At 35.1% G+C, this 13,746-nt stretch overlaps 1 protein-coding gene across 1 annotated transcript in view; it reads left to right on the top strand.

Annotated features, from left to right (window-relative positions):
* Window positions 1-366: 366 nt before the first annotated feature.
* ZNF804B (zinc finger protein 804B) overlaps window positions 367-13,746 on the top strand; it is a gene marked incomplete at its 3' end in the record, with an annotated part of 520,665 nt that continues 507,285 nt past the window's right edge. Inside the window, exon 1 of the mRNA XM_081287342.1 lies at window positions 367-896. Within this exon, the coding sequence (XP_081143468.1) occupies window positions 789-896 (108 nt within the window). The 5' untranslated portion in view covers window positions 367-788. The remainder of the gene's footprint in view (window positions 897-13,746) is intronic.

Raw genomic sequence — 13,746 nt, 5'->3', positions numbered from 1 at the left:
CGCACAGCCCCGAAAGCCTCCCGCGGCCGCCGCGGCAGCTGTCGCCTCCTCGCCTCGCCGCCCGGAGTATCAGGAGCCTCCCGGGTGGCCAGAGCCCAGGGCTCCCAGCCTCGGCGCTAACTGCCCCCGCTCAGAAGTCGTCTCGTCCCCAACACTCTGTCCTCGTCCCAGACAGCCCATCGCTTCCTTCGTCCTCTCCCCGCCACTGCAGAGGGGGCCAGTGCTCTGGCGCTTCCAAGGACTCCCCGCCACTCTCCTGGCACAGGCTGCTGCTGCTGAATTCCTGGCGCCGCATCCCACAGCCCAGTCTGGGGATTACCCGGGCCAGAAGATGGGGACCCGCGCCTGAGCATCCCAGGGGCGTGCACTAGGTGCGAAGGCAGGGGGCGGGGGGCGGAGTCCTAATTTCCTGGTGGACCCAGACCCAGGAAGTTGTCTTTAGTGTGTGTGTGTGTGTGTGTGTGTACACACACATAGACACATATATCTGGCCCGCGATCGAGCAGCCACCTCGTCAGAGCAGCATGTGGACTGGCTCGCCGGGTCCCCTAAGTGTTGTGTGGCTGCCACTGCCGCCACCGACGCCTCAGTCTCAGCAGCCGCTGCTGGCAGCAGAAACCCAGCGCCGCGTGAGGAGCAGGAACGCGCGGGCGCTGCGTCCCAAGCTTGCTGCTGGCCAATTCTTCTCGGGAGGTGGCAGTCACTGCTGCTGGTGAGAAACCAGCCCACATTCCCACGCTGGTCATCTGGAGAGGAGTTGAGATTGTGCACCCCTCGCCTGGACCCACATGGCTTGTTACCTGGTCATCAGTTCCAGACATCTCAGCAATGGGCACTACCGGGGCATTAAAGGAGTCTTCAGAGGGCCCCTCTGCAAGAATGGATCCCCCTCACCGGTAATATGCGCGCGTGTACACACACACACACACACACACACATACACTACACACGTTAAAATCAACATCAAGTAAAAAAAAAAAAAAGATATTGAGAGATACTGTCCTGATACAATGAGCCTTGCCTACAGGTACACTATGTCTGTTTATACAATTTATTGACAAATACACAGAGAGGAGCGTGTGTTTACATGAGCGTTTTGAACCGTCATTAGGATCTGTAGTGCTATGGATGCAAATATTTACTGAATGCAGTTAACTGCGAGGCTGTGAAGGTACTGTCAACTTAGGAATCTGTGGATTTGGGAAGTGTAGAAAGTTTGAGTGGCACTTTATAATGTGCATTTGTGAAGTCGTTAGTTGAAATTAATAATGCTGCTGCTACTTTATAAGATAATAAACTCTTTAAAGATTTTGCCTCAGCTCATTAGCAAAAGAAAAGGTGTTGGTTGTTAAAACTTGATTAAATCTAATGTTTAACTATGTAGGTTCTTTAAGGGGGAAGCAAAAGAGTTCCTTTGTGGGAATCCAAATTGGATTTTGTTTGTTATATATAAATATATCAACATTCAATTTAACTGATTTCTTTTTAGCTTAGTAAACTATCCAATCTATTTACTGTATGATTTATTCAACTACTTTTTATAAAACATTTGCATCAGAATCTAAGACTTAAATGTATTCTCAATTCATCCTTGATACTATAAAACTATTATTTTAAGGATTCAGATGTGTTTCAAGAAAAAAAATGTTTTGGACTATGAATAAGTAAGTATCCAAACTTAATGAGTAACTTTGAGCCTAATGAAAAGAAAAAAAATATTTTAGTCTGTATGATATAAAGAGGAAAAGCTTAATTTGCCTATTTGCCTGATTTTTATTATGTTTGGTACTTTCCATGGCAATTTAATGCTCATTGGTATGAACTATTCAAAACTGCATTATATTATAAAAATATTTCATTAAGCTCTCTGTAAGATTTGCGTGAGAAGTTTAAAAACAAAAGGTATAAGTACTCAAAGATATCACTAGGATTCCATATGACAAACTCATTGCTTTTATGTTCTGTAAAAAGTGTTTTTTGCACCCCTCCCCCATTCTAAATGGTACTGAGTCAGAAGTGTTACATGGAAAATACTGTTTATATTAGCACTTACAATTAAAATCACAGGGTTAGAAGGGACTTGGGAAGTTCCAGCTGAATAAGGCCTGTATCCAGTCCTTCTGAGCAGCAAGCAGATCTGTTATCTTTCCTGTTTTTACAGATTCCCAAAATTGGAGTTTCTGCAGTTTCGGCAAACCACTTCAATGTTTTAAGAACCCAGGGTATCAGGAGAATCTTCCTTATAGCAGACTTAAATCCTTCAAATTCCTGCTTAAGCTCATTTTGTCTTGTAAATCTAGAATCTTCCCATTTTCTCATCAGTATTATTTTCCAATGCCTTCATAATCTCTGTGGCTGTCTCCACACCTCTACCCGAGGTTATAGAAATCTCAACTGGATAATAGTATGTTATAGTGTATATGTCTTAATGATCTCAGGATAAAGGGAGAGAAATGTCATAGTTTCTACACTGTTTAGTTCTAGTTAAACTTATTGGAATATGGTGTTATCTTCCCAAATATCTACTATTTACAGAGGAAATTTCTGTCACTTGATGAAAGAGTAGTCCCTTCTTCCCTCCCTCCCTCCCTCTGGTCACTAATCTCCCAGAAGCTTGATTGACTCCATTGAGGCTGGGTCTGTGAATGTGGATGTGCTGGATGACCAGAGCATACCAGGCATCCTATTTTTATTTACTACTGGGCTAGTTTTTACTACCATACTAATTCTTTACTTCGTTATTAGGGCTCTATGCTTTGACTCACTGAATGGTTCTGAGTGTACTGAAATTTCATATGGATCATTGAAAGATCCCTGAATTAGCTTGTATATGTACTTCCTAAACCCAAATTGACTTACTTTGTCTTCTTTTAGACTTTACTATGGCATGTGCATGGCTTTCAAGGCTTGAATATTTGCTCACATGACCTGGGCCATATTATGAACTGATGTTCATTCATTCTCTGAAATTGGCAGGTTGCTGAGATGAGTCTTCCAACAAACTGAGATTCTTTCCCCATTACATAATACTTAGTCTTTTTTCCTAGGTTAAAATAGGTCACCACAAAAGGGACCCTAGACCTTGGCACATTTGAATAACTTCCTGGTGTCTCAACGAGGGTATTTTGGCCTCTTTTATTACTGAATTGCAAAGTGTGAAACTAAACATTTATATATCTAAATGTAACCTGATATATATATATATATATATATCAGGTTACATTTAGATATATATCTCATTCAGATTGACATAAATTTGTTGATATCCCCCCTAAGTGTAAACATTAAGCTCACAGGTCATATAGTCATTAAACACAGTCATCTATTTTTTTCTTAAAAAAACATAGCTACTCTGACAATACCTTTTCAAATTTAGAGCAGAATGATCTAAAATTGGCCTCTACCTTAATGACTTTAATTATTTCCATTACTGAGACTCCATTTATCTAGAACTATAGATTGGGGTATCATGAGTTGATTTAACTTTCACAAAGTTCCCTGTTACTTTAATTTTTGACTCTTTTTTTCTTTGAATGCAAGTGTCTTTACTTTCTATTTTATTTACAGTTTTCTGTTTCGATAGAGCTGTTTAACAGTAGTACCTGTTATTAATATTCAATAAAATACAATTATTGAACAAGACCATATTATATTCTGTTATAGATAGGACAAAGGCCACAACTTCTCTTTGACAAAATAAGCATTCCTTGTTTATAGTTATTATATAAATACACCTGCATAGTGTGGATTAGACATTTTACTGTCTTATAGATATATGTCTTCAGTTTCATATTTAAAGTGTTTTATTATATAAATCTGTTATGGTCAAATCACATGTTTATAAAATCTGTGATATTAAACTAAAAGTAGAAAAGAGAATAAATGTATTTGTATATATTTTTATTTCAAATAATTTCATTTAGAAAACATATTGGATTCTTATATGAAATTCTTTTATATGAAACAGTTTATAGGTTACTTCTGAAGATAAAAAATTTATTCCTAAAGAATATTCATAGATAAGTAACCTGGACATCATAGAGTGAAATTTCACTTCTATCTTCAAAATGAAAACATGGAAATATCACTGTATCTCTGTTCTTTTTAGAGACTGTGTATAAAAATAACATATTGTGTCTCCATCCTAATTAGAATGTGAATAATTGATTTGAAATAGTTTATGTTGCTCTAACTCCAGAGACAGATTAAGGAAAATGAAAGAAAAATAAGAGAGTATTTCATAACACTTAATGGTAAAAGTCAACTTTTGAAAAATAAATGTGCATGTTACTACATTTTAGAATATTTACTCCCTACCCTTTCTCAGCTCTAAAATAGTATGACTGGATGGTGACTTTAAAAATTAGTATGAGATATGTATGCTCACACACAACATAGATAAGATACATACATTGTTGCCTGTGTTCAAGTATATCATAGTCTTTTAACATCAAACATATAAAGATAAAACTTTGTTACAATAATTGAAACATTAATTAAGAAAAATATCTATAGATTAATTTGGTATTTGGGGGAACTTTTAAGTTCTTCTGTAACCATATTCAAATTCAATCAAACAAGGAGTATCCTTAATGTCACATTAAAAATTTAGTTGAATTGATTTTTAGTTATTTTATGTAGCCTAAAATATCATCTCAAGTTTGGATTTATTTAAGCATCCTTTGTTATAGTTTATTTAGTCTCTGTGTGGTTAATTGTAGGGATATTATCCAGGATACCTGTTGATTAAATATTAATATTAGTAATAGCTGTGTATTTTATCTGCACCAAACATTTAACATTTAATATTTTGAAGATTAGATAAAATGATATTTCTTATGAAGTGCTTATTCCCAGGAGCACCATAATTAGACAACAAAAATATGTTTCCAGGAATGCCTGTTGTATTACCCTAAAGTATTAATTGTAGAAGTAATTTTTGGTATTGTCATCTGAGCAATACTTTTGGGTTCTTGAATTTTTATAAATGTTCAGTAACCTTTTCCTAAGTTATACATTTGTCTAAATTGCCTAATAGAAGGAAGTGCCACACAAATAAACAAGCATTCTAAATAGACCCAAAATTCTATAAAATTCCCTCTTTAAAATTATAAATGTGTATCCATAAATGAAAGAAGTTCTAGAAAAGATGAATCTCCTTGAAGGTGTACCTATCCAGAGAACTTCTTAAATGAGAAAAGGAGCACAATGATAATCCTGTTTGTTTTTCTAGAGAAGTAGTATTCAATTGTGTATATTTTCATTATGCTTAATAAGTAAGTACATGTTAAACACATTAAAAGTGTTCTCATGCTAATTCAGTTTTTGTGAGCCAAAGACAGTTATGAAGACATGCCCTCCTGTAGAGAAGGCACCTGCTTCCTCCTCCTGAATTCATGAATGCACAATACTGCTTTTGCATCAAAACTTTCAGATATTTTCAATAGTGACGCAGTTATAATTCTAATACATATATTTATGTTAGGTATCATATTAAGATAACTTCTCTTTTCTCATTGGCTTTTTTATCCTTTCTTATCTCCCCTGACTAACCAATTTCAGAAACTTGTAGTTTCCTACTGAGAAAGTGTCACCTTTCTAGAGCTTAAATGTTTACTTACTTCCATGATAAAAAGAATTAAATGAGTATTTGAATGTTCTAATTTGTGATTTTATTAGATTATATGACATTTACTTCGAAGTTAAAATTTGATGGATCATATCCCTTGATTTGCTTCTTTTAGATATAAAATAAGATATATAACATGGTTTTAACTGAATGACACTTTGTTAAAGTATCACATATTGGTATCTTACTACAATTTTATCATAAAATGCACATTATCCCTAAATGAACTTTGATTTAAAAAATCAAATTAGATTTAGTTATATATTATTTTTTACAAATACTGATAGACTTGTATAAAGGATAAAAATAAAACAAAAATGAAGATAACCTATTTTAAGCTGCTGCTCTATAATCTGGGAATACAATAAATATAAAATATGTTGGCATCATTTGTCAGTTAAATTGGCATGGATTTGACATAGAACTTAGCTATTTATAGTTTTTCAAACTGACATATTTATTGTATAATATATATATGCACTAAAATACATATTATTCATATTTTAAGTATTAACAGGGCTTGAAATGTCAGTAGGTTTAAGGCTGAATTGGGATCAAGGAGCAAGAAGAGTAGCATATATGTCAAATAACTCTATTAAATGCATTAAGTGGGAAGTTGGCTTGCTCAAAGTATGCATCATCATAGTAAATCTTTATATGTATATATTTTGAAGAAACTAATTTGAATACAAAATTTTAAATGCTATTTTGCTTGAAAATATCTTTGTAACAAATTATAACAAATATAGTTACAGTGATCCCTAAGTTAGATAGTCTTCTTGTACTGGAAGAATTTACTGAACTTGAAATCCTAGAAAGTTGAATTACTACTTAAGACAACATTATGAGTTGTAACTAAGACATTCATTATAATTGAGATCAAAACACTTTAAAAGAATATTACTTATATTTAAAATGGAAAAAGGAATTTTTAATTTGTTTTTTAAAATATTCTCACTAATGATTTTTAATTTTCCAGAGATGGAACCCTGAAAATGTGTTTTGAACTAAATTCAATTTTTATTCAAATTTGAAATAAAAATCTAAATATACTTCTGAAGAACTGTTGATGTATATTTTTTTTCCACAGAAAAATAATCTATATAGTGAATTCTTTTTCTGTTTTCTTTTTTTTTCCTCTCTTGGGCTGATAGGAAGCCCAGAGGCAAATCTGGGCTTAGCGAAGCAATAGGGATTGAAGTTGACCTTCAAAGCAACATGATATCCACACCTCATCTTCTATTCCAAGTGTAGCTCTTATTTTAATTTTATATCCCATATCTCTCATTTTTTGAAAATTATATTTTATTGTTTTAATGGGTAAAGCAAGTCAAACTATAAATAAATAATAAAATATGGAATGCCCAGATATGGGATGCCACTCAGGATTTTGTACTGGACAGCTTTGGGAATAATTCATGGAGAGTATTCATTCTGTTAATTTCTAGCAAGCATAATTAGGGCTGCCAATTTTTGGCTTTGACAATTGGCAAATTCCTTTTGGCAAATTTATTTTACTCTTCTGTGGGTGTATGAGGCAGAATATAGTTTATTTTGAAACAGATTCTGCCAATTTGATTTTTCTAACCAATATTCTACCTCTTTATTAAATCTTCCTAACAATCCTTATTCCTTTCACTCAAATGATTGTCAATTTTTTCAATATCTTTTTCTTTGGTTTGCAAATAACTCTTGACCTAATACTTTTAAATATAAATGCACTATCTCCTTGAAATTTTGAGAACCATCCTATTCTGTCTGTTCCCCGACTCAGCCATGCATGTTTCTTCTCTGTTTATCATGGACACATAACATTCATCTATAGCTCAGAATATAGAGTCAACCCTCTTTTCATCCAGAATGTACTTACCAGTAATGTTCCATAGCCCTTCTTCCCACAGCTACTTAGTACTTCACTTGTCCTAAATACTTCGTCAGCATCAGACAAGCAGTAATTTCCCAGCTCTTCCATTCACACGTCCTTTCCAGATGTCGATTTTGTTATAAATAATGATATTTCTCAATGTCTTTCTTAGCAGGCAATGGCTATATGCATTTTCGTTTTGTGAATGAAACAAATGTCATGTTCTAAACAGAAAATAACCATGGGGACTCTTTTGAATGATGAAAAAGAGGGAGTCTCCCCTATGTCTAACACTCCCTGTTGATTTGTTTCACCTGAATGTGAAGTAAAGAGACATGAAACAGGCCATAATAATTACACTTGCATATCTAAAAATATTCAAAATTCCTGGGTGATATTTAAGCATCTTCATGATTCGGTTTCCACTCCCATCTTAATCTTTCACTCTACTTGTTCTTTTATGTGATGCTATAGTGAACTATTCAAAACACTTAACTATGACATGTGATTACAGACCTTTACGCTATTGCATATGTTGTTTCTCAACCTCAAATCCTCTTTTCCCTTTATTTTGTTTGGCCATCTCTTACAGTCTTAATTAAGAAGTTCAGCATGGTCAAGTACTGTGTCTTACATGCTGCCATCATTACCCTTTGCTTACCTTGTCACTGAGCTGAGTTGTTTGTGGTTTCCATTTTACCAAAGAATGGGAAATTCTGGTAGTATGTCTCTGTCACCCTTATGTCCTCAAAGCTGAGCATAGCCTCTGGTTTATGATACTTGATCAACCAGTATTTGTGGAATAAATGAACATATTCATGAATAAATGAACAATGTTGTATAAAACAGTATTAGATTTTCTATCACTCAGGATACTACCAGTGACATATTTGTCACAACAGTGTAGCTGATTTGGGGCATACTGAAAATTTTCACCTAGTCATTGATCTTTTTATGTTATGATTTCATAGCTGCTTAGATATAATCATACAATGAGTAGTACCTCCTACACAATTTTACTGCAAAAAAAATCTAGAAAATTGGGATAGCATTTTAGTTTTCCTAAGTATTCATTTTGAAGTTACTAAAATTTAAGAAAATTTATAGAAAATGTTTAAGGATTAAGAACATTAACTTACATAAATGTTAATTTTTTAGTAGTATGTTATATACATAGGTAAAGGTGCTCAGTAAGACCCTGTCTCTAAATAAAATACAAAATAGAGATGGGGATGTGGCTTAGTGGTGAGTGTCCCTGAGTTCAATCCCTGGCACCCCACCCACACAAAAATGAAGGCTATGTAGTTAAACTGCCGAAATTTAAATTCTAATTATTCTATTAGAAATCTTATGACTTCTTTTAGCTAATTCTAAATTTCTAATTCTTCACAGGGCCTAAAGGCGATTGCTAATATTGCCTTTCAAGCCCAGTACTTGGCATTCATTGAGTGTTCAGTAAATATCAGCATCCCTTTACTATTCATGTTGTATGTTTTGTGTGTGCTCACACACATCTGATATTGCATTGGGGAAAAATTTCTGAGTCTTACAAAAATTCAATTGAAATAATTTTCTTTCTCTTAATTAATATAATGATGTTGATAGAAAACAAATAGCTTTCAATACAAATTTAATTGTGGTAAGTATTTTCCTTTGGTTCCATTAGAAGAAATTTTTTTTTCTATAGAAATTTTTCCCAGGTATAATAATTCAGGATACAAACTTTTCCACAGATGGAAGAAGTGGTTACTGTTTTTACGACAATGGTTCTCACTATAATATTTACCAAGATCATTTGATCAATTGCTTTGAGTATAATTTAATATTTCCTATTAATCCAAATTGCAAAGTATAACCCTTTTAGAACATCTTTTGCAAAAGGCCACAAGATATGGCAGATTGGCTATAAACAGATGAAATTTGTTCTTGAGTTGAAATATTTTTCATCCTTACATATTTAATAGCTTCTGTGAAATAAAGTACAGATTAGGAATTTGATAATTCCCTTGATATTTAGGAATGTGTGAATGAGTAGTGAGTGTGTAATAAGGAGGAAAAATAGTGATACTCACAGTTTTTTTCTTTTTTATTGAAAGACAGACTGTAATTACCAGCCAGTGGCCACTGTAACCCTTGAGAAGGTATAATCCTAGTGTAGCCACAGGGTAGTCATTGCATAACTGTCATGTGCCTGGAAAGGCATAAACCTTCTACCAAGGTTTTGTTAGCACTTTTCCTTTCTTGGATTAGTCAGGATGTGACCACTGTTCATATGAGAAGCTTGGATTTTTTTAAACAGTAATTTTTTTATGTAGACTATTCAGACTACATATAAAGAGAGAGAGGTAGAAATACCCTCAGAAGAAGGATCAGGTTTATAGCATGGTCAGTTTCTGAATACAAGTGAACTTTTTGTTATATTGTTAATAGATATTTTATTTCTTTTCTATATTTATACAGTCTAAACATTGAAAAGGGCCTTAGCAATCTAATTTAGCCTCTTCTACATAATTTTAATATTTTTCTTTGTAATGCAAAATAATGGACTCCCCAATTATTCACATTCTAATCCCTGAAACCTCTAAATCCGGGATATTACATGGAAAAAGGGACTTTGCAGATATGATTTTATAGAGGATGCTGAGAAGATTACCCTGGCTTATGCAGATGGTCTCGGTATTGCTCATATGATCAGGGCAGGAGTGTCAGAGTCAGAGAGAGATTTGAAGATGCTAAGCTGCTGGCATTGAAGTTAGAGGAAGAGGCCATAAGCCAACAATGCAGGCCCCTGCTTGAAACTGGAAAACAGAAGTACATGGATTCACTCAAAGAACCTCCAGGACAATTGCAGCCTTAGTAACTCTTGATTTTAGCTCAGTGAGGCTCCTGACTAAAAGGACTGAAAGATAATAGGTTTGTGTTGTTTTAAGCCAGTAAGTCTGAGATAATTTGTTAGAGCAACAATAGGTTACAAATACAATCCCCTTACCATGTGGTAACATTTGCTGTGGTAGGGGACTCTCTGCTTCTCCAGATGACTTTAGTCTTCTGTGAGTACTGCATTAATGCAGGTCTGCTTTTGCTTCTACCCAAGTGTCTCTGTTTCTTTCTCCTTTTACTCCCTGATTCTCTGTGTGTCCTTGTGAGGCAAGAGAGTAGGGAAGCAAGAAGAGCTCCTCTTCAACATGACATCCCTTTAAACATTCAGAGACAGCTGGCAATTCTCATTGTTAAGTCCTGTAAAGGACTGAAACACTTGTGAGAACAAAGACCATCCTGTGCCAGGTACAGCACTTGGAATTGTTTTCTTGTATACAAATTAAAATTCCTGCCACTCAGAAAGCTTTTTATAATGTTTATTATAAGACTTGAAATATAAAACTCATGGTTCCTATATTCTTGATAAACTCAGCAAAACATGATGATACACTTAGAAAGATACTGTTCACATTTGTGAATACTGTCTACTTTTCCCTGATGTTCCTGTTTTGTACCATCTATATTCTGTTTCTAGAAGGTAAACGTAAGAACATGAAAATTAGACCATTTCAAAGGCATGTTTTAGGCTGTCCTTTTTAGTTTATTTAGTCTTTGACTTATATATTTGCAAATTCCTAATGGGAAAAACATTAGTTTTAAGTGAAAGTAATAAGATCAATTGAAGTGATAATTTTTCAAAGTTCTTCAAATTTCCTATCCTGGATAGGATTGTACCTAAATTGAAGGTATTTTAACTTTTGTATTGAAGAATGTCACAAGATGGAAATTGTCACAAATCACAGGTGTACTGACTTTTTAATGCCCCGGATGTACCTATAAAAGATGAGAGGTCTCTAAAAGCCTCGGAGCCTCTTTAGCTGGACACCACCCTACCCCAAAGGCAACCACCATCCTAACATGATAGATTATAAACTGCCTTGCTAAAAATTTTTAAAATGAGTTTCAGGTAAGGAACACATATATTTGCAGCTCAACTGAGAATGAGCAATTAAATAAAACCTCTCCGTTTTGGGTGGGGATAGGTAACTGGACAGTGTTTCAGCTGCTTCATGTTGACTGAAGGAGACTTGTCAAGTCTTTGAAACACACGAACAGGAGAATACTGATTAGGTAAAAATGTTAACAGATTATATCCAGGGTGATACCTGTAAAGCATTTCATTATCTTTCACTTAATATTACATGTTGAAATGTAAAGGTCTGACCATCATGTAAATTTAAAAATTTCTTGGGAATACGAATGGCTCTGGCGAATTTTCATTATTTGAGAGGAGATGTGAATTATGTATTTAGTGGCAAGATAACAATATGTGATTAAAAGAAAGAAACCTCTAGCTTGCACTTCTCACAAAAATGAAATTTATGTGCAAATGATATGTAAACATTATTAGAAAAGTTGTTATAATTTCACAAGCATGCATGAGGATAAAATAGAACTTTTTGTTACTATGGGAACAGGATTATGGCCAAGATTATGAGGACCAAATAATGCTTTTATTAATCAATTTTAATTTAAATGAATTTATATATATTTAAAGAACTCATGTATGCTATGCTTTGAAACTGTCTTGTCTCCTCAAAACCTCAGGTGAAATTTGATTACTGTTGTAGTAGAGATGGGAAGTGGGGCTTGTGAGAGTGATGATGTTGTTGAGGGATCCATGATTTTCCCAACATAGTACAAATTTTCCCCTGTTAAAAGTGCCCAAAGTAGAAGGGAGGCCCACTTTAAACTGTGTCCATGGGATTAGCCAGCCTGTGGGATAGAAACCTGCATATGGTAGGCTGGCTTAGGGGGCAGTCAAAGATTCTAATATTGAAGTGTAAGAAAATTTCAACTGAAGAGTCAAAAGTAAGAGCCAGTCACTTATATAGTTAACTATTTGCTAAGGGTCTACTATGGGCCATGGCTTGCTGGCCATGTAGCAAAACTTAAGGATAAATCACATTGTGTGAAGGGAAATTCCTCATAAGCCAAATAATCCTGGGCAGTAGTAATAAATACCTCATAATACCTCCAGGTTTTGATAAGTGACCAAACTCCTCCTTTGGGTCGGGGGAATAGGGCAGAGGCAGTGGGAAATAGATGAACTACACAAGCTGTCCCTGTTATAGTAATTCCATGGTGCTGAACACTTAGGGCTGAGTCTAAAATTAATTTAGATCAAGACAGTTCTAAACTTTTATATGTAGGCTTTTCAATTTTGTCCTTTTGGTTATATCCTTATATGGATTTTTTAGAATTCCGTTTTGAAACTTCAGTTGTTTGCATGAGACTGAAGAATGACAGCGGTTGAGAGCAAAGTTTCGGTGATCCTCTTGGTCTGGCAGTGTGCTGCAGCTTTCAGGCCAGCACCAAAAGTGTAATCAGCTGGGAACTGAGGGGTTATTATAGATATTGAACCTAGAAAAGAGACTGTATTAGTACATTTGACTGGGTTTCATGTCTCCTGTGTCCCCCATTCCTTAGGGGTCTATTGGAGGCAGGGACAATTGTTCAGATTCAGAGAAAATCCTTTCTCTACTTTGTGGAGAATATTCTATTCCTGGTCATTGATGCCAGACATTTCGATTTATATTTCAAAACATAATATATATATATATATATATATATATATTTGCATTTAGTAGCAAATACATAACTTGCTAATTATTTACGTTTTATCCTGCTAGTTACTTACTTTTCTGTGTGAATAAAGGATTTGGAAAAGATTCTTCTCTTAACCTAGCATCTTAGCTGTGTTTCATCCCTGAAGGAGATGGAATGAGACCGTTGAAAGTAGTAATGAGAGTGTTGGATAGGGCACTGAAGATGATTTTTAATTTACAATTCTGCTTTGGCGGCTGCTTTGGGCCCTCTAGGGTGTGGAGACCATGAAGAAGGTGGCCCTTAAGATGAGGACTTTGCTAGCTGGAAGAGCTCTGGGCTTCTCTGCTTGGAAGATACACACTTGTAACCCCAGGCTCCCAGTGGAAAGTTCTCCAGGCATATGGCTCTTCTTCAAAGCTGGTAGAATTCAGATCTTAAGTTCACAAACACTTTTGGGGACGTTACTAACACATACTTGGGATTGTGCCAGGTGCTGGTGATACTGAAGCCAGCACAACAGACACAGTAGGTGTCTGTAGACAGGGAATGAAGATAGGTGATAAGCAGTTTTTTACTTTATAGCACTCGGGAGATAGAGCAGGGTGATCCCAGCTAGTCCTAGAATTATAGAAAACTTCCAAGAGTAAAAAGATCACTCATCTGA

The sequence above is a fragment of the Spermophilus citellus genome (genome assembly GCF_964194105.1).
Source record: "Spermophilus citellus genome assembly, chromosome: 3".
Taxonomy (NCBI): domain Eukaryota; kingdom Metazoa; phylum Chordata; class Mammalia; order Rodentia; family Sciuridae; genus Spermophilus; species Spermophilus citellus.
The sequence above is the reverse complement of the archived record's forward strand: the minus strand, read 5'-3'. Positions and strand labels throughout refer to the sequence as shown.